Source organism: Hemicordylus capensis, chromosome 2, assembly GCF_027244095.1.
Source record: "Hemicordylus capensis ecotype Gifberg chromosome 2, rHemCap1.1.pri, whole genome shotgun sequence".
Taxonomy (NCBI): domain Eukaryota; kingdom Metazoa; phylum Chordata; class Lepidosauria; order Squamata; family Cordylidae; genus Hemicordylus; species Hemicordylus capensis.
In genome coordinates, this window is record NC_069658.1 from 45,138,667 (window position 1) to 45,164,325 (window position 25,659).

General features: G+C 42.2%; 1 protein-coding gene across 2 annotated transcripts; it reads left to right on the plus strand.

Moving 5' to 3' along the window:
- The first annotated feature begins 5,464 nt into the window (after positions 1-5,464).
- CENPH (centromere protein H) lies at positions 5,465-21,673 on the plus strand. 2 transcript variants are annotated; one of them, XM_053303999.1, is made up of 9 exons: positions 5,465-5,485; positions 6,872-6,927; positions 7,249-7,297; positions 10,319-10,393; positions 11,680-11,736; positions 14,639-14,702; positions 14,918-14,969; positions 20,025-20,188; positions 21,077-21,673. In XM_053303999.1, exons 2-9 carry the CDS (start codon positions 6,900-6,902, stop codon positions 21,167-21,169), a joined length of 582 nt encoding a protein of 193 aa, XP_053159974.1. In that variant the 5' UTR covers positions 5,465-5,485; positions 6,872-6,899; the 3' UTR covers positions 21,170-21,673. The 2 variants fall into 2 exon arrangements, with proteins under 2 accessions (XP_053159974.1, XP_053159973.1); XM_053303998.1 differs by lacking the exon at positions 5,465-5,485 and adding an exon at positions 5,492-5,815.
- Positions 21,674-25,659: the final 3,986 nt, after the last annotated feature.

A 25,659-nucleotide genomic window follows, 5' to 3' on the forward strand; every position in this document is an offset into this window, starting at 1 on the left:
ACTTTGAGAGGAGAGCTGGTCTTGTGGTAGCAAGCTTGACTTGTCCCCTTACCTAAGCAGGGTCTGCCCTGGTTGCATATGAATGGGAGACTTGATGTGTGAGCACTGCAAGATATTCCCCTCAGGGGATGAAGCCACTCTGGGAAGAGCATCTAGGTTCCAAGTTGCCTCCCTGACTTCTCCAAGATAGGGCTGAGAGAAATTCCTGCCTGCAAACTTGGAGAAGGCACTGCCAGTCTGTGAAGACAATACTGAGCTAGATAGACCAATGGTCTGACTCAGTGTATGGCAGCTTCCTATGTAAGGCCTACTACATTCCTTCTCTTCCAAAGGATATCAGCAACTTCACTGTCCTCAATTCTACAGCCTCACAGACCAGCATAAAGGTACACATATCCCTTTCTCCATCTCATTCCTGATCTCCCCATTATTATTCTTCGATCAAAAAGCTCATACCTATTGGACTTTGTTACTACTAAGGACCAGCATCCTGTTGTCAAGATCTGTCTTGGTCCTCTGGAAGAGATCCAACTACTGATCTTGCCTTGTAAATTCAAGTCTTCGAATAAACCTTGTATCTGTTTTTCAAAGAACTTTTCTTGACTCTTGCTCCATGGCCATTTTTCTGGCTACCCTAGAACATAGCTGCATATTTATTTATTTATTTATTTATTTATTTAAATAAACTTCTATACCGCCCAAACTTTCATTTCTGGGCAGTTAACATACAACAATTAAAACACATATAAAAAGTTCAAACAATGCAACAATTTAAAATCAGCCATAAAATTAAAATACACTTTTCAAAAGCTGGGAGAGCTTAGGTGAAAAGATGGGTTTTCAGATGTTTTTAAAAAATTGCCAGAGATGGGGAGGATCCTATCTCAACAGGGAGTGCATTCCACAATCTCAAGGCAGCAACACAGAAGGCCCATCTCTGCATACACATTTGCACCCAGTTAATCTGAGAGCCAGTGTGGTGTAGTGGTTAGAGTGCTGGACTAGGACCGGGGAGACCCGAGTTCAAATCCCCATTCAGCCATGAAACTAGCTGGGTGACTCTGGGCCAGTCACTTCTCTCTCAGCCTAACCTACTTCACAGGGTTGTTGTGAAAGAGAAACTCAAGTATGTAGTACACCGCTCTGGGCTCCTTGGAGGAAGAGCGGGATATAAATGTAATAATAATAATAATAATCTCCCCACTTAAGTTACAGCCTAGTCACAAAGCATGGTAATTGTGCATCAGAGCAAACATGATAAAGTGGGCTTATTCCCAAAAACATTGGAAGAAGACTCCTCCTTTTTGCCCCAGCTACTTCTTTGCTAGAAGAGGTTTCAGTCTTCTTTTAAAAACATGTCTAATTGTGGAAGCTTCCCCTGCTATCACAAAACTGCCTCTTTATTTCTATCCTACATAATATGGGTAGTACATAGCTAGGTCTCTAGTTTAGATCACTTAAACTACCTGTAAACTGACTGTGCTTTTACTCTTTTACCACAATTGGACTATAATTTGGAAGTTATTTTGACATTCAAACCCTATCCTTGTTAGTGCTGGTACCATGTTTTTGAGTCTGCCAAAACCTTACAGAGTACTGTCTGCTCTGGCATGAGATCGTAGCTGACTGAGGTACAGACACACCATTTTGGACAGTGGCTAGAGATCATAATTTATGATCAAATGCTGGCAGCCTCATCCATAATGACATAGTGGCCAAAATATGCAGGCAGGACACCTGCTGTTCTTCTGAGCAACAGACTATTGGAAATGGACTCTGAGCTACCTGGCTGACAAAATCCAGCTATCTCTAAAACTCCCAATATTGCACTGTGTGCTCTTGTGTTGTAAACTTAAGCTTATGGAAAGGTAGAATACTTAACATGCTTTCATTTGGTCTGTAATCCTATGAAGTGTTTATTGGAGCAAGCTGTTTCCAAGTTAGTGTTAGTGGCATTAAGTTGCACTGGATAGCTCCAACAAGCTCACATGGCTTCTAGTGGCATTTGTTCCTCCAGAACAGAAGTGACACAAAATCTCCAACACTGACTTCAATTCTAGTCTACCAATGTGACAAATATTTATATACCACTTTTCAACAAAAGTTCCCAAAGTAATTTACATAGCTATAAATAAATAAAATGGCTCCCTGTCCCCAAAGGGCTCACAATCTAAAAAGGAAACATAGGATAGACACCAGCAACAGCTCCTGGAGGAATGCTATACTGGGGATGGTGTTACAGAGATAGGGCCAGTTGCTCTCCCCCAGATAAATAAAATCACAACTTTTAAAAGGCACCTCTTTGCTCAGTAATCTACCTTCTTGAATTTAATCGAATATTGGTATTAAACAGCATCAAGAACCATCACATGCCACTCCAGACAATTATCAATCCAGATAATTGAGGCCAATTATCTCATGTCTAAAAGTTAGATGTAGCCAGGCCCATCCTAAAGGGAACTGCAACAGGTCACCACAGGAAAAAGCCTAGTACCTAGAATGGAAATTCCATTGGTAAGTGACGGATTTGGAGTTATTTTGTACTGTTAACGAAATAGAATATATATATATATATATATATATATATATATATATATATATATATATATCTTGAGTAGTTGTAGTTAGCCTAAGTGGCACCATTTTAGATTCTGTATTAGCACCAGGAGCTTTGTGTCTCCACTTTCCTAGTTTGCCTGCTAACTTGTTTACAGACTGCTGACGCTGCCTAAATTGCTTTCCCACTGCATATCTTCACACTCTCAGTGTTACTTCCATATATATTGTAACAATCAAAGAAAACACTGAACCTTCCTTCAGGAGCCCAGTGATTGGAGCAGGAATAGCTATTGGAGCCCAGTAATTGGAGCAGGAATGGCTGTTGAAGCCCAGTGATTGGGCAGGAATGGCTATTCTAGAGATAAGAGATTAGGTCAGTAGGAAGTTTTGCATGCAGATGTTACTACGAAGACTCTTTTGTAATACTGAAAGAATGCTATTGTAAAGGGGTGCTGGACAACCCAGCAAGGCTGATGCTTTTACTTGGGGGTGCCATTTTGTATCTGGTCTGTATATAAACCCTGTATAAATGCCATTTTGGGCTGCCCTGTTTTTCTTGGAAACCTATTTTCCCAGGGACCAGTGCTTTTTCCTTGCTTTGCAAAGCAAATAAAGCTTTTACCTGTCTCCTCTGGTGTGGAGTGAATTGGGCAGTTTTGCGCCAGGTATACTCAGGACTTCACCAATAACAGTGCTATAACTGCATGCAGTGCGATAACTGCATGCAGTTAGGAGAGTATCTATGGTAGGGCAGGCAGGGCACATGCCCCGGGCGCCACCGGAAGGGGGGGTGCTATTTTTAAAAATTATTATTTTTAAATGGCCAACAAAAACAAAATGGCTGCCATGCATGTTCAAATGGCCTCTGTGAGGACCTAGGTCATGCCAGGCATTGCAGAGGCCATTTGAGCATGCACTGTGGCCATTTTGTTTTCAGTGGCCATTTTTTTAAAAAAAAGATTATTTTAAAAAATGGCCACCGCACATGCTCAAATGGTACCTGCAAAGCCCTAGAGGCCAGCGAGGGGAGGGGGAACCTTTGCAACTGCCCCCACAGCCTTTAGGAAGACCCCCAAAGGGGCTACAGGTAAAAAAAATTAAAAAGACAAGACACTGTACACATATTCAGATTGGCACTATGTACAGAGAATCAGGGCTTGTGAATACTGAACTGAATCTTATGAGCTAGGATTGTATTTATTTGCTCTTACTTTGCTTCTTGTGATAAGTGAGTTAAATGTGATGTCTTAATAATATGGCTATTAATGGTGAGTTTGTCTTTGAATCAGTGTGAAATCCTTAGTATTAAGGCCCACTGGGAGTTTCTTGCTCTCTTTCTCTCATTTTAACTGTATTTCTGAAATACTAGAATATATTCTAAGCAGTGACACAGTTTGCTCTGCATATCATTTAATTATTTTCAGAGTATCTGGGAAAAGCCAAATACTCCATTGATTTTTAAAACTTATGTAATAGTGATGCTACAATGCATAGTAGAGAATTCGACAGGCACTTCTGTTTAGTTTTCCAAGTACACCTCCACATAGTATTTGGGTATTTCATGAGCCCCAGAATACTGAAATGTGTAGTTTTCCAGCATTTTTTGGTCTGGCTACGTCCACTGCTAAATAGTTTTTGAAATATTAAAAAATTAATGGGCTTGTCTTGTATTTTTGAGCTGATGCTATGGTAAAGTTATCTGAAAGATGAATGTCAGATGTTTGGACAGGGGGCGCAATTTCAGTGCTTGCCCTAGGCGCTATTTCCCCTAGATACGCCTCTGCATGCAGTAACACCATGAAGAAGAAAGTTTGGTTTGTTTCCACTGTATTTAATAATAGAATGGAAAACAGCTTCCCTAGTGGTGTTTTACTGCTGCAGTGTTCTGTATCTATTAACATACTGTTTTTCTAGTTGGTCAGCACAAAAAAAGAATTAAGATTTCTACCAGGCGAAGTGCTCTTCAGGTTCTCCTGCTGATTTTCACAGCAGCCTGCAAATCCTATACTCATAAAACAAATTACTGATACCTTCCAAAAAAGCACATTCTGTGGAGAGATTGCTAAATGTAATTAGTCTAATCCCTTATCTTGCTGCTACTTTATTTAGGTGCTCCTGGCTTTTGATTCTTTTTTCAGTCTGTGGGTGGTTTCTGAGGCTTTCCTCCACTTTTGTAATCAACTATAACTTGTATTTTGGAAGCACAAGGTTACAGAGCCCAGCCTGCTGTCAGTGACAAAGAGGCAAAAATAAGGAGCATGCACGTGGGTCGGGAATATAAAAGTAAGCGGTGGGGGTTGAGTTGTAGGAAACCCAGCTTCACCCCATCCCACCCGAGTCCCCTGGAATAGGTTAAAGACCTATTTCTAGATAGAAAACGTGCAAAACGAGTATCAAGGCAAATAAGGTTGTTGAGGGAATCTGGGTTTTTTCGTACTATTGCTGAGGCTTTAGGATGGATCCCAAAGGAGTAATGTACAGCATAATATGAAAAATTGGAGTGCGTTGTGGGGAAGCATGATTTATTGGAACGTACGTGGAGTCCGAGGGCCATTAGACAAGCTCCTAGTGCAGGGATAGCCAGCCTGAAGCTTTCTAGCTGTCAGACTACAACTCCCATCATTCCCCTGCAGCACAATAACAACTGAAGAGCTGCTGCTCCTGTTAGTTCTATGCCCGCCCCCCCCCCTTTGAGGGAGGGAGGGAGTCAATGTGAGGGCACAGTGATAGAGAAGCACCGTTATGAAAACGAGCCTCTCGCTCTGCCCTGTTGGGGGCGGGCATCGCAGCGGCTTCTATGTACGGTGACTATTGGTTGGCTCCTTGAGCCTTCAATCGACTCTGGCAGGCGCGACAGAGAGAGAGCGATGCGTCCCACCCACAAGGCCTGTGTGTGAAGAACGCCGTGACTTTCGTTTCGTTTCAGGCAAGAGGAAGGGCTAAAACTCGAAACCCGCACAGGCAGGAGTAATCGATCGCCGTTGTTCTGCTCGCCTCCTGCCGTGGTGGCGGGCCATTTGAAAGAGCGGCCGGGAGAGTCCGACTGAGGTGCCCAGCGGGCTGCAGGTGGTGCCGCTGCCGGCATGGAGGAGTCGCGAGAGGGAACGAGGGGGAAGGGTGCGGCTCGTTCCCTAGGAATAGGGGCAACGGCGGCCACGCTGCAGGGCTTCTCTGAAGAAGCAGTGGGAGGATCGGCCTCCACCCAGAGGCTCTTCAACGAGGAAGCGGGAAAGCCGGACTTGGTCACTCTCCTTCGGTCAGTTTCCAATTCCCCGGTGTTGGGGTGTCTTTCATTCTCTCCAGAATTGCCTTGCAGCGCCATCCTTTGCATGCTTACTCGCAGTCAGTATTGCTTAGGGAGGCTTACTCCCAAGTAAGCATGCCTAGCTTTGTACTTTGAAAACAACAGTGCTTAAGGGAAAGAGGAGAAGATGGGGACTTGCATGGGGACAGGGACAGGGCCTATTTTTTTGCTAATGCCCGGGGTTAAAATTGTGGGTCCCTTTAGGGAGGAAAAGATCTTCTGGTAGGATAAGACTTGTTTGCGTCCGCTGTGAAAGTGCCAAGGAAGCCAGCAAGCTTTTGAGTTCATCAAAACTCTTTGTCCTTCGCTCCGCTAATTAAGTAAGATGACAAGCCGGCATTCTTTTGTGAATTAGTGGTATCTGCTTTTCTCTGTTAGAGAGAACACTGCAAGGGTGACTTGAATTTCTGAAGTGGAGGTTGTAAAAAATAAATGAATAAATAACTTGTTATAAGCAAACTTTTAAATCATGAGCAAACTTTCTAGAGAGAGAGAATAATGATTGATTGATTGATTAATCAATGTATTTGATTTCTATACTGCCCTTCCAAAAATGGCTCAGGGCAGTTTACACAGAGAAATAATAAATAAATAAAATGGATCCCTGTCCCCAGAGGCCTCACAATCTAAAAAGAAACGTCAGATTGCCATCAGCAACAGTCACTGGAAGTACTGTGCTGGGGGTGGACAGGGCCAGTTACTCTCCCCCTGCTCAATAAAGAGAATCACCACGTTAAAAGGTGCCTCTTTGCCAAGTTAGCAGGGGTGAAGTGATGATGGCTTTTTGGTTTTATGTTGAAACAGACATCAAACATACAATATTTAGGTATTATATCCAGAGAAGTTGCCCAGCTCCTGTTTGAATGCTCAGCTGATCATAGACCTCACATTTCCAAAGCTTCCTTACCTTAACACAGTAATTGGAATGAATTCATATAGGAACAGGATGAATTTGCTGTACACTTCAACATGACTCTTCTTCTTGATGACTTTGTTTTCTTATTGTAGAGTAAAGGAACAAATAAAACAACATCTTATGGAATATAATACAACAATTAATGCAGGTGAGTATGTGCCATTGTTTAAAAAAAGTGTTGCAAACTTTCTCATGTTCTGTGTTGCTAAAGTAACAACATTCAATAAAACATTACAATAGAAATGTACAATAGATATTATTTGATAAGCATGACCTTGTTTACTATTTGATTAAATAAATAATGCTGATACTGAAGTCTTTGGTCCATGCTGTTTCTCTGTATAACATTATTGTCTGATGAAAGTGATGTTTTAAATTAAGCATCTTTTCCATCTAGGATGTTGAAATGGGGTAGGGAAAGTCTTCTCTTTTCCCAAGTATTTTAACATGCATAACTCTTATTTAACAGGTGAAGAAAGCTTTTCAGATCTAGCAGCAGATGAAAAGATTATTGAGGGGTATGTTCTGGTAATTTAAGAAAACTTCCTAAAGCTTACTAAAAACACTAGGATCTGTTCCTGTTTGTTTGTTGGTTGGTTGTGTTCATTGTGAAAATCCAGGAGGTAGATGGGGCCATAGCTCAGTGATCGAGCATTTGCTTGCATGCAGAAGGTCCCAGGTTCAATTCCTAGCATCTCCAGGTAGGACTGGGAGAGACTCCTGCTTGAAACCTTGGATGGACCAATGGTCTCACTCAGTATAAGGCAGCTTACTATATTCTCAAATGTATACTTAGCACCAGTAACAGGGATATCCAGATGTTGTTGACTACCATTCCTAGAATCCTTGGCCAAAGGCCATTGCAGCTGGGGATTCTGGGAGCTGGAGTCAACAACATCTGGAAATTCCTTCCCTGTTACAGGGAACACTGCTTAGCACCTATGCTTTGGGGTAGAGAGCCAATCTTGTAGGTAGTGAGCCTGAATTGTTCCCTTTGCTAAGCAGGGTTCACCTTGGTTTGCATTTAGATGGGTGGCTACATGTAAGCACTGTCTGTTATCAGATATTCCCCTTAGGGGATGGGGCCACAGGTTAGTAGAAGAGCATCTGCATAAAAGTTCAATCCCTAACATCTCCAGGTAAGGCTGGGAAAGACTCCTGCCTGAAACCTTGGAGAGCCTGTGCCAGTCAGTGTAGACAATACTGAGCTAGATGGACCAATGGTTTGACTCGGTATAAGGCAGCTTCTGATATTCCTATGAATCGTGTGACTGTTGTGCTCTTAAATACAGAAGAGAGATCATAAATAATGTAGGTGTGCAAGGAGGGGAAAAAAGGAACAAAGCATTAATGTGTAGCTTAAATATATATTATGGATTCTATTTCTCTTTACAGAAGAGGTTGTGAGTTAATCACAACTCAGAAGTGTCATGTAGCACCTTTTTAAAGCATGAGGCTTGAAGTACACATTAGGAGCTTTTACACACTTTTCTTTGTATTTGCTGTGGATTTAAATGGTATATAGCATTTTATTATGTGATCCTAAACACATATTGAAAGTAAACCCCACTGGAATTTATGCAAGATGCATTAAGATCACCATTCTGTGTGTCCAGACCAGAAACAGCCATTTTCTTAGCCTGTTTGAAAGAGAAGCTGTAGCCTGCTGCTTTCCCTAGTATTTTAAGGCTAACATAGCTGTTTACTGGTTTGCACTAATTGGAAGCTAATTTCCCCCACTTTTAAGAAAATCATAGTCATGAAGGGTGGTAGTTATCACATTTTGGAGCAACCCTGGTAATATATATGCAAGCAAGTCTGTTTGAGAGAAATGCAAGTTGGGCTAACTTATTGTTTTGGCTTTCGTTCATTGTTCCCAGACATTCCCTGTATTTTTTTTTTAAAAATGCAGCACCCAGGAAAGTTGGATTCTGTGCCCTGTGTACATTAAGAAAATGGGGGATATTTGCATATTTTGAATCATCTAGTCATGGGGAGGAGCAATAAGCAATCAACAGCAATGACACCACTATTCCCTCTAAGGTGCGTGTGTGTGCACAACCTCCCCAGGCACCTGCACAGCAGTTTCTGGCAGGCGCACAGTCTCTGTTGCGCCCACTGCCACTGCCCAGCACCCCGTTTCTTCCTCTCCCCGGCCCTGCCACCTCTGCCTCATCTTCGCACCACTCCCAACTCCTTACTGTGCAGTCAGCTGCTGCGCTGGTGCCTGGTGGTGGTGAAGTTGGTGGAAAGGAAACATCTTTAGGGCACGCTCCACCACGAGCAAGAAACAGCAATTGTCTAATGTGTGTGTGGTTTGTGGGGGAATGCAAATGTTATGTCCAGCGATCTAGAACTTGTGGCTAAAAATAGTAATCACAAGGTCAGAGAAGTAGTTTATAGCTCTGTCTAGCCTTTGGAAAGGCTAAGTCAGACAAAGTTGGCTCCCCTCCCCGGATGTGACTATGAAGCTGCCTAGCTAAGGCAGCAATTGTAAGAGCGTTTACCTCTTGGGAGTAAGTCTCATTGAACTCAGTAAGCTTTACTTCTGAGTAGATGTGTCTTGTCCTAGAGCTGATGCTAGTAAGAGGAATGACAGGAATGCAACTTCCTATAGAACTCTGAAAAGTTCTTAGAAATAGTGTGCGCGTGTGTGCCCATGTGTGCATAGGCATTTAGCAAGTAAACTAGCTGGCATTTAAACATCACAAAATCTGTGCAGAAGACTACCAAGCAATACACTGCTATAGCCTCATTAATTCTGAGCCAGCCAGTGCCATTGCTGTAGCTAATATGCCACTAACACAGCAAGTCTCTCCTAATAATGGTTGGGGGAAGGGGTCTCACCCCTCCTCCCCGTTGGATATATAGGCATCAAATGATTTCCTCTTTAAAATCTGCAAATTAAAAATCAATGTCCATAGAACATAATTTTTTTTGGCATTAATTCTTTCTGTGTGTGAGTGTTAGTTATATGCACACACTGCCTTGATACTGCCACTCAGAACAAAACTCTCCACTTACTGATGATAAAAATGAGAGGGAACACTGATTGACATTCCTGTGAATAGCCTACTCAGTCCCACCACCAGTATTGGCCATTATTTCAAGAATATATTTGTAGTATTGTGGTGGTTTGTTCTTTTGCTTTTAAAAGGAAGTTGAGATCCTCAGAATGGTGTACTCTATATGAACTTATTTCCTTGTGCAGTATGGTATTGGAATAAAAAAAAATCTAACTTGAGATAGAAGTTGCATTAAAAGGTGGGGAAGGGATTCTGAAACTGAATGTATTGATCTGAAGAACTTTAATACCTTATTTCTGCTGCAATTCACAATTTTAAGTGCTACTTGCATAAATAGCCAGGGCTGGTATCAAAGTGAATCCATATATCTATTCTGAAAACATTGGTGGGGAATGTTCTACACATTGTTCTAGCATTTATAAGAGTTTGGTAGTAAAAGCTATTTCATGGAAGGAAAATACCTTTTAGATCTTGTGGTCCTTACTGACTGTATTTCCCCCCCAATTGTATTAGTTCCATAGAAGACTTGGAAAGAGAAATGGAGGAAATGAAGGTCTCTTACCAAAACAAAACACTAGCACTACAAAGGTAAAAGAGGTTTCTTCTTTGTTGTTAAACACTTCAGAGCAATGTATGGCAGAAATAAAGATTAAACTAGAAATAGTGTCGTCATAGAATTGTTTCTGATCAGACATTCACCACAAAAGGAAATCTAATCTAAATCCAAGCCACAGTCCTGCAGGTGTTACATGGGCTTCAAGCCCAATGGAATCAATGGGTTTAAGCACTGCTTGAAATGCACAAGCTTAAGTACTCCTAATGGTTATTGTGTTCATGCTGCAGTCAATTGAAATTACTTAATGTCATGAGAAATTGTTTAAACTTTTCAAGTTGTCTAAAGTAAAGGTGTGCAAAAAGAATATTAGATTATGTAGTTAATGTCTGATTTCTTCCCAATAAGTTAGTTTAAAGAAGTGGAAGATGTGCAAAGAAAATGTATCAAAACAAACAATAGCACCTTTTTGGAGTACTGGGGCTCAAACAAAAGTAGAAGCATTTAAAAAACCATTTTTACTATACAAAGCTTGATGTTGTAGATAAATTTTTTAGTGTTCAGTCACATGCATTTTGAGTGACAAAAACCCTGTAATGTAGTTATTACCTCCATATTGGGGCTGAAGTTGAGAAACATGGTTTGCCTAAGGCAGGGCAAACTTATCTCTCCAGATCAGGGCTGCTCAGCTTCAGCCCTCCTGCAGATGTTGGCCTACAACTCCCATAATTCCTGTCTGTTGGCCACTGTGGCTGGGGATTATGGGAGTTGTAGTTCAAAAACAGATGGGGGGGGCTAAGTTGAGCAGGTCTGCTCCAGATGTAGGCCACCTAGTGAACTGATGGCAGAGGAGAAATTTGAACCTGGGGGTTCTCAAGTCATAACTCAGTCTCTTCACTGTCTTAATCCCTTAGTGCAGGGATTCTCAACGTGTGCGTCCCCAGATGTAACTGGACTTCAACTCCCATAATTCCCAACCAAAGGCCACTGGGGCTGGGGATTATGGGAGTTGAAGTCCAATAACATCTGGGGACCCACACATTGAGAAACCCTGCCTTAGTAGGACACAAGAGTCTAGCCACACATGTCTTAATAGTTGCTACCTTTCATAAGCTATGTGGTCTCAATCTCTGAAATATTTTGCCATTTAGCTGTTTAAAACCATTGCTAGTTTATGCTGTGTGAGTTGTGTATGGAAATGTACAGATGAGAGGAGGAATGTGTACTCTGAATCCAGTTCTTGTTTCTTGTGTAAGCACCCTACATGTATTTCTACATCTCCTCAAACTGAACTACGTTGTTGTTTCACGGTGTTGTGTAGGATCCAAGTAGCTGATGCACTTAGAAGCAAACTGATGGACAATGATGACAACTCCAAGTAAGAGGATCTGAAAGTCTAAAGCAAGGAGTTCTTTTTAATCTCCTTTCTGATATGCCTCCCCCTAAAGCATTTGCTTGCCTGCGGATGGTTGCAGTATAGTGTGGACATGCAAATACCAGGTTGTGTGGATAAAGGAGGACTGTATCCAGAGCAGCATGAGTAGAAGTCTGCTTTTGCAATGGAGCCTTTCTGCCCCTCCTCCCCACAGCAGCATCAAGCACCTCCAAAAGTTTCTCCTGAAGGTCAGGAGTCCCTTCAAAAGAGGTTGAGATGGGGCACAGGGGACTTCAACGGGAGGGAAGATTCACCAAAACCTAGGCACAATTACTTTCTGCTACTGGATGGCCTTGAGGATTTTTCTAGTAGCGGCTGGGGACAGCCCCCCTCCCATGAGTCCTGCATATAAAGGGCGTTTAGATTGCCACTTTCCTCTGCTGATATTATAGGCAAGGTACAGTAGCTGCAGTAACAGTTATAAAATATCCATTATGTAGTGTTCAGTGGTCTAGGATTGGTTGCTGCTGAGATGTCAGTTGTTACCCTCAAAATTAAGGCTTCTGGGGGCTAGTATCCTGAGCTCATGGCTCCAAAGGTTATCTCCCTTCTCATCTTGCTGCATTTGATGGCATCTCTATTGCAGTAATTGACAAGTGAGTTTGTGTTTGGTGTTAAAATGTTTGGCTACTTGTTCAATCTTTTTCATAATGTTAATGAAACTGTTCTGGGGTGCTGGTTAAACACGCCAATTGAGCTTTTGGACTAACATAGGGTATCGGTGTGACTATATGGAACAGTTCATTACAGGGTCAATTTGTGCGAAGTTTTGTACTGGAACTGAGGAGACAGAAACATGGCACAATCAGATTTATTTAGGGAAAATCGGAGTACAGGAAAATAAGATTGGTAATAATAAAAGGAAATAAAATCTTAACTAAGTATTAACTAGAGTTTCATGCAAAAGCGTTTTAGCTTAAGGTCTGAATTGTCAATAAATTACCTTAAAGCTTTACTTGATAAAGGACCAAGATGTAGACTTTAAAAGGAGAGAGAAGGGAGTGAGGAAATTTAGAAGGGATAGATGGTTATTATTACCAAATCACCAATCCATTGGTGCATTGGGCGTACGTGCAGGTTGGAGAATGCAGGTAAATTTCCTTGTGGGGCAAAGTAGAAAGGCCATAAAGAGAAGAAGCAAGTGCTGCAGTGTAACAACTTGCAGGCCAAGGAACCAGCATGGTGTAGGTTCGTGTAAGTGTGGAAATAGGATCCTTTCTCCTTGGATCCGGGGTAGGTTTGTTCAATTTTTATGCTGCCTTTCATAAGGCATCCCAAGGTGTTTTACAAAAGTTAAAATACAATACACCATAATCATATTTTAAAACCTTAAAATCAGTTAAACAGTAAAGCTAATCCCATTGCGAAGGGAGTTAGCGGTTTCTCTTGCGATGGTCTCTTTGATCCAGGTCTGCTTGCTAGCTTCCTCCCTTCTTGCAAGAGCGGCCATGGGTGTCTCCCTACAGTCGTTTGTTATCCTGCCTTTGGACAGTGTTGCCCCATGTTTGCTTGTGCCAAGCGACCAAATTGCATAGTTTGTTGAATATGGGCATGTGCAGAGTTCACGATCACGTGAGCTAAGGTATCCAAGATGGAGGTTGCAAGCCAGTCTCCAACCTTCCATGGTTGGGCAAGGTGATTGAGAAGGTGGTGGCCTCCCAGCTCCAGGCGATCTTGGAGGAAACTGATTATCTAGACCCATTTCAAACTGGCTTTCGGAAAGTCTATGGGGTGGAGACTGCCTTGGTCGGCCTGATGGATGATCTCCAATTGGGAATTGATAGATGGATTGTGACTCTGTTGGTCCTTTTGGATCTCTCAGTGGTTTTTGATACTATTGACCATAGTATCCTTCTGGAACGTCTGAGGGGATTGCGGGTGGGAGGCACTGCTTTGCAGTGGTTCCACTCCTACCTCTCGGGCAGATTCCAGATGGTGTCCCTTGGAGACTGTTGTTCAAAATTTGAACTTTCCTATGGTGTTCCTCAGGGCTCCGTATTGTCTCCAATGTTGTTTAACATCTACATGAAACCGCTGGGAGAGATCATCAGGGGATTTGGTGCAGGGTGTTATCAATATGCTGATGACACCCAAATCAATTTCTTCATGTCAGCATCATCAAGAGAAGGCATAACCTCCCTAAATGCCTGCCTGGAGGCAATAAATAAATAAATGAATGGGCTGGATGAGGGATAACAAACCGGCTGAATCCAGATAAGAACATAAGAACAGCCCTGCTGGATCAGGCCCAAGGCCCATCTAGTCCAGCATCCTGTTTTGCACAGTGGCCCCCCAGATGCCACTGGAAGCCACAGGCAGGAGTTGAGGGCATGCCCTCTCTCCTGCTGTTACTCCCCTGCAACTGGTACTCAGAGGCATCCTGCCTCTGAGGCTGGAGGTGGCCTTTAGCCCTCCAATTAGTAGCTGATGATAGACCTCTCCTCCATGAAGTTATCCAAACCCCTCTTAAAGCCGGAGGTACTTATTGTGTGAGGTCGGAACTTGGGCAATTAGTTTGATCTGCCGGTTTTGGATGGAGTCACACTCTCCCCGCAGGCGTGTCAGCAACTTCCGGTCATATTTGGAAGAGGAGGGCAACTGGGCGGCAGGGAGGTATGCTGCTGCCCCGATGGGCTGCTAAAAAAAATGATGCTGGTGGGGGGGAAAGTGGCGTGATGGGTAAGTGCACCCTCCTCCCATTCTTAAAGGGAGACCCCCGCCACCTTTGAACCGGCAGAACCATTGGTTCTTTGAACTGGTTCAGAAGCCCATAAAGGGCCTCCGAACCACTTCTGTGCAAATCCTTACTTGTGAATCCTACTAATTTCTATATATGCTTTTTTAGGGTGATATGGGATACCATGAAGCGCATAATGAAGCTTAGTACTGCAATACTTAAATCTCAGCAAGTAAGTATATTAATCTTTAAGTATATTAATCCTTTTAATATTATCAGTGAAAAGAATATTTGAAACTAGTTGAGCATAGCTTTACTATTGCAATAATTAATCTTATTGATCATTGTATGTATATGGAACCATTTTGTTTCATTCTGTTCTCCTGTTCTGACAACATAGGCAGATATGCATACAAATATATATTGATCAACTACTTGTTTATACAGGAATCTCGTGAATTGGAAGAGAAATTGAATGAGGTTAAGCAGAGCAGACTAGGTAAGTTTTAAATGTAGTAAAATTCCAGTTACAGAAGGTAGCAATATAGTACTATGCATCTTATAAAAGAACAAATTATATCATTCAAATGTGTAGCTTCATAAATGTATAAGACTTACCAAGAAAATGTATTAGAAAGAAACATTCATGCTTGCTTGTGCAATTATTGTAATAATGATGGACACAGACATCATGAATTCTTGTCTTCAGTACCAGGGGAGACGGGAGATTACAAGGAAGGACCAAAGCTCAGTGGAAGAGCATCTGCTTTGCTTGCAGTAGGTCCCAGGTCCAATCTCTGGCATCTCCAAGTAGGACTAGGAAATACCCATCTGATACCCCAGAAAGCTGTTGCCAGTCAGTGTAGACAGTACTGAGCTAGATGGACCAAGGGTCTGAGTTGGTGTAAGGCAGCATTTTATGTAACACATGAATTTGCCCTTACACTTGACAACATAACATGATGGTATCTTAATCCAGGAATATCTTTGTCGGAGAGAGCATTCAGAAGCCCATTATAAATTATCGTAACATCATTCTTGGGTGGTTTTTTTTGTCTGACTATTCAACTGAATTTGGTACTTTGACAAATAGTCTTGATATAATATAATACTTATTTTAGTCTGGGTTTTTCCTGCTTAAAGGAGTTATTTCAAATATTTATATCCAGCCCTTCCAGTACAATACTGCTCGGGGTGGCTCACAACAGTAAAACAATAATAGTAATAGTTAAGAATGTAATACAAAGGGCTATAGGTGTGTAATCTAGTAAAAACATTGTGACAACTAGGGAAAAGGCTGAAGAGCTGATTCAAGTTAATGTTTATAAACTTCTACTATGTAGGAGTAGAGGGATAAAGTTTGTGAAAGGATGGCCAGCTTTAAAAATACTTCTTGTAAAAGACTTGTATGGCAGGTACAGAGAACTTTGAGTAGACATGGAGTTATGGCTAATGTTGTTTGTACAGCACCTAAAACTTTAAAACATTTAGTTAAATTCTGGTTGTATGATAACAGAGGTGAAGGGAGGGATTATTCTGTCAGTGAGGAGGATGAAAGGGAAAGGGGAAGTGTATAAAATTGAATATGTGGCTTGTGCAGCATTCTATGTTAGACAAACAGGAAGCCCACTAATGTAAAGACATAAAGAACATCTGGCTGATCTGCAGCATAATAAAAGCGAACAAAACCTTGGGCGATACATATGAAAGAAGAACACAATGGAAAAGTGACCAAAACAAAAGTATCAATATTGGTTGTTGAACATTTAATAACACTTAAAATCTGTTTCAGAATGTGAGCGGTCTGCATGGTTTTCAGAACAAATACCAGTGCAAGGTTTAAGACCACTTTACTTGTGAAACAAATGCTTAGAGGTCAGTACAGAACTTGCTGACTTGCACAGGAACAGGAAGGAGAATAGAAACTCCTAGTGAGCCCAACCAGTACTGAGGAAGCTACAGTGCCCCCTCTGGCTTCATACCAGATTACATACAAACTGTACACATTAAGTTAGGCTGCAGCTGTTGCATATCCCAACAAAATCAAGGAAGCAATATTCATAGAACAATTGAAACCTAATACTAATGTATTAGGATGAGATGAAAGAAGCCATGTGATACATTGGTCACTAAAAGTGTTTAAAAGGTGCTCTTTCCTCCCTCAGATGTTCTCTGTTTGCTTCTTTCAGTTATCGGCTTCTTTAAGTTCATTCAGCTGGCATGGAGCACTGGGGATGTTGTATTACACTGAAAAGTTTGCTTGGTTTTGTTTTAGCTTACATGTGTTGTGGAAAAATCTCCAAGTTATTTTAATATCTTTATTCCTTAAAGAGGTTATTTGAAGCTTCTTTGGAACAGTGCAGTGTGTATTTCATTGCTAATATTTAGTCTTAAATAAAAGTGATATAAAACTTAACACTAACACAAATAAAACACAATGTAGATTTAAAACAATTAAAAGAAACCCAGTTAAAATTAAAAGCCCACCAGGCTTTAGTAAAACACATTAGAAAGCCTCTCTAAACAAGTACTGTAATTTTGGGTAGAAACGCCACAGCGGGTATGTTTTTTAAAAATTGTGTTTTACCACCTGCGGCCTTTATGCTAGAATTCAGGATCAAGCTTAGTAAAATTTTAAGCATTGAACACAACCGGATATATAATGCATGTTGTCACCTTCTAACTGTGGCTTTTACAGCAATGCAGACTTTCTGCCAAAAGTTACAGTATGTCTCTTTCTATCTATCCTAAAGGAGGGAGCATGGCAAAGCTCTTCTGGGAGGGTATTCCAGAGCAGATGACCTATAACTGAAGAAGCCTTGTCTCTTGTCCCCACCAACTGAATCTCAGTCAATGGTGGGGCCATGAGCAGCTATTCTAGCTATTCAGGACTTGGTGTGTAAGGAAGGGGAGATTCCTTGGTGTGTGAAAAATAAAATTGTCCTTCCCCCAAACTGAACAAATTGCAAACAATAATAGAATCGTTTGTATATAAAGGTAGGGAAACCCCATTTATTAAAAAAAAGATGATTTGTAGGGAAAGTTGGGCTTGAAGTTCTGCTTTTAACAAGAATCCTATGATGCTTACCAGCTTAGGCAATGGATCAATGCAATTCAAGAGGATAATTCCCAGCAGTGGGTGGAAACAGAAACATATCTTGGCCACCTTCAGATGCAACGCAGAACTGTGGGTCCAGTGGACCCGCAGTTCCATGCCCCCCAGTCTCCCCTCCTCATTTGGACAAAACTGAGAGCTGCCTCTCTGCAGTCTCGCTGACTGCGGCGAGGAGGAGAACCGGCTGCCAGGGCTTCTTTCTTTCATGAAGGACAACCTTGACAGCCACAGTGAGGGAGGAGCTTCCTCCCTCAACTCCTGTGGCATGAGGAGGAAACTGCAGTGTCAGCTTTTGGACATAACGCTGACACCATGCAACGGGAGTTCAGTAGCGAAACTTAGAGATAACTGAAGATATAAATTGGAGCCCAGGGAGGGAAACCATGGGTCCTTTTCTTTCTTTCTTTCTTTCTTTCTTTCTTTCTTCCTTCCTTCCTTCCTTCCTTCCTTTTTGGCTAAACGGCGATTGCTTGCATTCAGGTGTACAGTTAATGAAACTGGAGGTGAAGGAATCTCTGGTTTCATGTTATGTACTAATGAGACCAATGCCATCATTTGAATTAAAGTTAACAAGGAAATAGCCAATTCTTATTTTAAAGTAACAGTACTTGAATGCAGAAGATGGCTTTAAAAGCTAGTGTCACCTTTATCACCCTTGACATCTTTCTTGGATTACCCAGTGTTGCATGATTCTCCCCGCCTCCCCAAATCAGTCAGTTTAAAGGATGGAAAAACCAGGCTTTTTTAGAATCGGAGCTCTCTGTAATGGAAGACAAAGGTGAAGTTATTCACAGCTGAAAGATAAATTGGATTATGTTGAAATTGAACTGACTTCCCCTCTTTCAAATTTGCCAGTTTAGCTCTAATTAGTCTGTAAGATCACAAGCACTCAGGCCACCGACTGAATTTGAACACTTGATCCTCCAGAGCACACAACACCAAGAAGATGATACCTAAGATTTATGCTTTACTTACAGTTGATTTAAATGCTCCTTTAATTGGGCTGAAAGTTGTATGGGAATCAGACTTTTAAAAAAATCCCTCAGGGTCTCTGGTTCAAAACGTGGAACAATTTTGCCATACATATAGGTCCCTTCAACGATGAGAAGTACTCTAAAAGTTGTAGTTGGTAGAATAAACTTCAATTCATCTCCTAGATGTTGGAGAAAATGTGGCAATGTGGTGACATTCTTCCACATCTGGTAAACTTGTGATCTTGACATTCTTTCACATCTTGTAAACTTGCAGGGGGTGGGGGGGCGTACAGTCTCTGCAGAAATAACAGCAATACTGGGATACAACTTGCAGTCAGTTCCCAACTAACTTTATTGGGGATGCAGTCAGAAGATGAAGCAATTAATTATAAAGACTTCTTGGCCTATAGCTTAATGGCAGCCAGAATGGAAACTGCATATCACTGGAAAGATCTAGTATTGCCCTCTCATAAAGCGATGGTATGTATGTCTATGGAATATTGCATGGATGGACAAATTAATTCAATAACAGCAGTACTATTATTGAAAATTCTCAAGGGGTTCCATCTCAGATTGTGTATGCTATAAGAAGATATCAGTGGATAATAAAACAATCATCCATATATTTCATGGTTCTAGTAGACATTTTACATTTTGGAAAAATGTTCGTTCTTTCTGAAATAAGAATCTATTTTTCTTTTTCTGATTGTCTTGTACCTGATAGATACCCCCTGTCATGTTAACATCTTACTGCCTTATTGCTGTTTTTGTCTGTGCAGCTGGTGGGTGTGTGGGTGGGTGTGTGAGAGAGAAGGAATGACTCTTATGTTTTGTAAATTATTTTCTTTGCATTGGTTTGTTCTATGTTCCCTCTGGTTCTGTAAACCTCTGCAGGTTGCAGTCACGGGTTAGCAGTGAGGGAGCTGGGCCTATTGGAACCTGCTAGGCCTTAACTTAGAAGGCTAGCAAGCTTGTCTGACCAATTGTTTTAAATTATACTCTTGCCTAACTGATTTCCCCTATATACTGGGTGGTTTTTTTTTCTATAATGGGTGTTTTTGGTTGTTAAAGATTTTTATTACAGTGAACCTGGTCTTCATTATTTTACCATTGTTTCTGTCTGTTTTGTTCCCACCTCATGCCTACTTGCACTATTTATTTACCACACGACTGGGTTTTTGTTGTTTTTGAGAGACAGAGGTTTCAGTGACTGGGTAGAACCAGTTAAAAAAAAGCTAAAAATCCTAAAGTGATGGCAGTGGGTGTTTAGACTGAGGCCAAGCTCTCACAGTGTATCTCCCACCCCCTTTCTTTAAAAAGATATGGAAAACTGATTGATAAAAATTAAATTAAACTTGAATCTTCAGTATAAAATGAGGAATTGCACAAGGATCATTCTTGCAATTGGTTTTTGGGAATTAACATGTTAATACTTCCCACCCACCCCACCCCCTTCACTAAATAGCATTAAAGCGAGCTGGGGAATGCAAACTGACACAGATTCTTGAAATGAAGAGAAAACGAAAAGAGGAACTGGAAAATATGGAAGTGAGTGACATGTTGAAGAAGGCTCGCAGAAATCTGCAACAGGAAATACAGATGACTACACTGCTTCAAAACATCTTCCAGGTAAACTGTATCTTAGAAAATGGACAAAATAATCAAGATGAGCTAAGTTGTGGTGCCCTCTAAAAAATAAAACACACCGTACTGGTGGGAAACTGCTTACTGGAGGGTTTTTGGACTACTGACAGATAAATATCTATATAATTAATTCTCTTAGCTGGTATGCGTGTCCAGGATTTGGTGGCGGAACTCTTGCGACGAGTTGCGAGAGTTCCGGCAAGAGGCCCGGCCAAGGGAGGAGGAGAGGGAGAAGAAAGTGGCGGGGGGGGGGAGAGAAAAGCGGCAGACGGGTGGGAGGGGAGAGAAAAGTGGTGGGCAGGTGGGAGAGAAAAGTGGCGGCAGATCGGGGGGGGAGAAAAGCCATGGTGGATGGGGGGAGGGGAGAGAAAAGCCACGGCAGGTGAATAGGAAGGAGGAAAAAACGGCGGTGGGTGGGCAGCGGGGCCCTTCTTGGCCACCCGTTGAAGCTCGGGGGGGGACAGGAGGGGGGAGTGCTAGAGAACGCGGGGATGAAGAGAGAAGAGACGGGGCAAAAAGGAGAGGGAGGGGGAAACAGCCGGCCCCAAAGTGCCACACAGATGCTCTGTGCGTGGTCGGCTAGTTGTACTTAAATGATTAATCATAGACAGAAAATGACCAAATATATACCGGTATTACTCAGAACTTGGTACTAATGCAGTACCATTTCTGTAATTGTCTATTTCACACTTTGGAGCCTTTTTGACTAGAGTGCCATATAACATCTCATGCAAAAGCAGATTTTTCCAAATTGCATATAAAGTGATACATGCAGCCTAGCACAACAATCAAATCAGGTAACAGTACTGTCACAAATGGAGCAGTAAGTGAGTATCCTTTTGAAAGGAAAGCTAAACAACTGATTTATTTCAGGGTCTTATTATTGGAAGTGGAGTCAATTGGGCTAAGGATCCAGCTTTGAAGGCAGTTGTTCTGCAACTGGAGAAAAATATGACTGACATCTGAAGCAGCAGCAACATTTTAATATTGTATGCTAATAGTTTGTTAATTTAGTAGAGAAGAAGTAGTCTGACAGGTTTATTATAGGACTCCTATACAAGAACATTTATTGTAATGATGTATGTAAATAACTTTAAGGAAAGTTCTTGATGTAAAGGCTAGATAATTAGTTCTGATGTGTTAAATTTGGAAGCCCTTACAAGCAGCTTTTGGAAAGAATTGTGACGGAAGACTCATTTTTCTCTTCCTCTTCAGTTTCCAATTCTTGCCTCAGGATGAACAATATGTTAGCTTCACATTTCTTGCTGGAAAGGCACAATTGTCCAGAAATGCAATCTGGCTTGCATTTCCAGTCATGGTTATAAGTTATATCTTCTATGTATTATGTGTTTTCAAAGCACCAGTGAGAAATAACAAAAACACTAAGTTAAGCTTTTGGGGATCTAATTTCAATGGTTTTCTAAAGCCATATTCAATAAAATACTACTCACATTTTTGCATTCAAAATAACAGATTGTTGTTAACAGTTTCATTATTATTATTGCTTCTTTTGCAACATGACACCTTTACAAATTAAACTGGGAAACAGATCCCTGACCTCAAGCAGCTTATAATCTAAAATCAGTCAGTGAAGAACACGTGGAAGAGGATACAGGATAAGAAATTATTACTGCAGAATTGTTGTAGAGTGGATTTCTTCTGTCATTGGCATATACAGATGAGAGAAAGGAAAAAACAGACATTTAAGACCCCTTCACTCTGAGGAACTCTAGATCAATAGCACAATTATGGGAGCAACTACTTGAATAATCAAATGCATTCAAACTTCTTGAATTATAAACATAAACAGCTTATCTGTTAACAAGACAGACCAACTTATGTTCAGTGGCATAGGGAGAACATATGTGGCTTGTGTTCAGGCTACCCAGTACTTGCCCACCTTCCTGGTGGTGGTGGTGGCTTCAGTGGCCTCTCTTGACGGAGCCCAGGGTAGATGGCTATCTAGGTCCCTCCTTGATGCCCCTCTCAATTCCAGGGAGGTGATTTGTTTTTATTCTATGTTTAGTCTCCAGGTTCTGGGAATTCATTCAGCTTTTACTTTCTTTCGCTGCCAACATATAAATGCTTGTCACCCTGCGCTCAGTACTTGGCATCTTTGGCTGTGTAGCCTCCAGAGTGCAGGATAGGCGTATATGTTCAAGATATAAAATGAAACAAAACTTGAGGTATAAAATGAAAACAAGAGTAGGTTTATTATTTCCTGATTAGAATAAAGATCTCTGCCAAAGCAGGGCACACAAACTTCTCTACCAAGTTACTAGGTACAGCCGCTGTTCAGCTTTCTGAGTGTTTCTTTTCATCTGGATAAGATGTAACATATAGTGGGGGTGAGAGAACTGGGGCAAAGGTAATATAAATGGGTTTGTAAACTTAGTGAATTCTTCCAGACTGTCTTGTCGGTTACTAGGAGCTGCCCAGAACACTGCTGGTTCCACAGTCCCTATACTGTACATTCATCCTTCAAGTTCCACACAACCCCCTCTGAACACTCTCTCCTTTTCAGAACACACAAACCAATTTCTCAACCCTGCCTCAGCCCAAAACACATCCTACTCCCCCACAACTGAATCCAACTCTGTCTCAACGGCCTTTATTCTAAATCTCTCCCCTTCTGAACCTTCAGTGCCTGGTTACTAGGGTAACTCTCACACACCCACCAGTGCCCATATCCATCACAATGGCCTTGTCCCTGCTGCTCAGTTGGCCACTGCACCAAGTGGGCAGGGCAGCATACCCTGGCTCCATCGGGGAGGCCATGGCTGTGTGTTGGGGGGGGGTGCCCCCCCCGCTGTGCCATTTCTATCCTGCTGTGCATGGAGGCAGGCTCCCTGGTGAAACCCTGCCCTGCCCCCATTGCTCAGTGTGGTGGTGGGGCAGGGCAGCTTACCCTAGGCTGCTTTGTTAGGGAGGCCACTGCTGTCACTTGGGGGGGGGAGTGGCACCATGAGGTGCCTGTTGTGGTGGGCATAGCAGCCCTAGAAAGAACTCGGCTCCTCTGGCAGCAGCTGTGCATGGTTTCTTTGGACCCGTGTGCACAATTGCAGCTCTGCCCTTTCTTGGGTTACAGCTCTTTGTGTAGGCTTCTGGTTGTGCAGCTCCAGTGAGATCCAGTTTCAGTTTGCAAAGTTGGCATGTTCATAAAAATGGGCAAGTTTATAAACTGAAGTGAGCCCAAGATCATTGCAGACACAGACCAAAAGAAATCCTAAATCAAAACTCTTGGGCAGGTTCCAGATGGTGTCCCTTGGAGACTGTTGTTCAAAATCTGAACTTTTGTATGGTGTCACTCAGGGCTCCGTATTGTCTCCGATGTTGTTTAATATCTACATGAAACCGCTGAGAGAGATCATCAGGAGATTTGGTGCAGGGTGCTATCAGTATGCTGATGATACCCAAATCTATTTCTCCATGTCGGCATCAGCAGGAGAGGGCATAACCTCCCTAAATGCCTGTCTGGAGACGGTAATGGATTGGATGAGGGATAACAAACAGACTGAATCCAGATAAGATGGAGGTACTCATTGTGCGGGATTGGAACTCGAGAGACGGTTTTGATCTGCCTGTTCTGGATGGAGTCACACTTCTCTAGAAGGAGCAGGTACACAGTCTAGGGGTGCTTCTGCACCCAAGTCTCTCTCTGGTGTCCCAGGTTGAGGCAGTGGCCAGAAGCGCCTTCTATCGGCTTTGGCTGATACACCAGCTGCACCCGTTTCTTGAGATAGACGACCTCAAAACTGGTACATTTGCTGGTAACCTCCAGACTGGGTTACTGTAATGCGCTCTATGTGGGGCCACCCTTGTACGTAGTCCGGAAACTACAGTTGGTCCAGAATGCGGCAGCCAGGCTTGTGGCTGAGCTGCGAATGCAGTGCCGGCCATGTAATTCCCAAAGGGGCCATTCAGGTGGAGGCATTGGCCAGGGGTGCCTTTTCATGCCTTCAGCGAGTTTGCCAGCTGCGTCCCTTTATCGAGAAGGCAGATCTGGTCACTTAAGCCTTAGTCATATCATGGCTGGATTACTATAATGTGCTCTACGTGGGGCTGCCCCTGACAAATATATTGAAATTGCAGCTAGTGCAAAATGTGGTAGCTAGGACATTATCTGGAGCTGCCTGCTGGGATCATATTACCCCTATTTTGAAAGAGCTACATTGGCTGCCAATCTGTTTACGTGTCCAATTCAAGGTGCTGGTTTTGACCTTTAAAGCCCTAAACTGTTTGGTCCCTGGATACTCGAGGGACTGCCTGTTCCCAAGGGTTTCTGCCCGCTCCTCATCAGGGGAGTGCTGCTCCATGTGCCAACAATAAGGGACATAAGAACAGCCCTGATGGATCAGGCCCAAGGCCCATCTAGTCCAGCATCTTGTTTCTCACAGTGGTCCACCAGATGCTGCTGGAAGCCACAGGCAGGAGTTGAGGGCGTGCCCTCTCCTGCCATTACTCCCCTGCAACTGGTACTCAAAGGCATCCTGCCTTTGAGAGAGGATGCCTGTTGTGCACACAGGAGAGGGCCTTCTCAGTCATTTCCCCCACATTTTGGAATTCTTTCCCAGTGGGCATCTGCTCCCCAGTCTCCGTCACAGTTTTTACAAAGCAAGTAAAATCTTGGCTTTTTACCCAGGCTTTTAAATGATTTGTTTGTTTGCTGCTGCTTTCTGTACTATGGTCATATTGTACATGTTTTTTAAACTTTTAATTCAATTTGTATTTTTATATTCCAATTTAATTTTTATTGTGCAGTTTTTATGTTTTTATATTGTTTTTAAAGTTTTTGTAAACTGCCTTGAAATTATTTTAATGAAAGGTGATATTAAAATTAAAAGGTGATATTAAAATAAATTAAATAATAATTTAAAAATAAAATACTGTTAGGATCTACTGATACTGATGATAACTACAAGGTGTGGGGTTTTAGGTGGTGTCCAATTTTTTTTGTTTATCTTGGTATAATAATTTCTAAGAATCCTTCCCAATTAGGGTAGACTGGGGGATAAGCGACTGACACAAAGCCACTCATTGCAGATGCCAGAAAGGCTGAGGGAGGGTGGAGCAGAAAACCCTCCAGATCCAGACCATCCAAATAGAATTTTACACTACTACAATAATTACTGAGAGTGATAATAGGGCAGCTGCTACACCCCCAAACCTCATGTTTTGCTCATTGCCAATATGGAAAGGTGGAGAATTGGGGTCTGCAAGATACAGAAAGACACTTTCCAGAGAAACCCTCGATGTGGCATTGCATTATTATTAAAGTAACGGCCTTCTCTTGATTTATTATTCTCCATAGTTAGCAACCCCCTGCGCCTGCTACTGATGGGAGATTTCTCACGAACCGTATTAAAGCTAGTTTGTGTCCGTGTGATGGTGATTTAATGTTTAAAGTGAGGTCCCCCACATGTGCCGGAAGGATCTTGGAGGGTGGCAGAGGGGGA

Coding starts and splice junctions, on each gene's coding strand:
- CENPH (XM_053303998.1), top strand. CDS start 5,643: ATGGAGGAGTCGCGAGAGGGAACGAGGGGGAAGGGTGCGGCTCGTTCC. Junction 7,298..10,318: donor GATGAAAAGATTATTGAGGG/GTATGTTCTGGT, acceptor CAATTGTATTAG/TTCCATAGAAGACTTGGAAA. Junction 11,737..14,638: donor GACAATGATGACAACTCCAA/GTAAGAGGATCT, acceptor ATGCTTTTTTAG/GGTGATATGGGATACCATGA.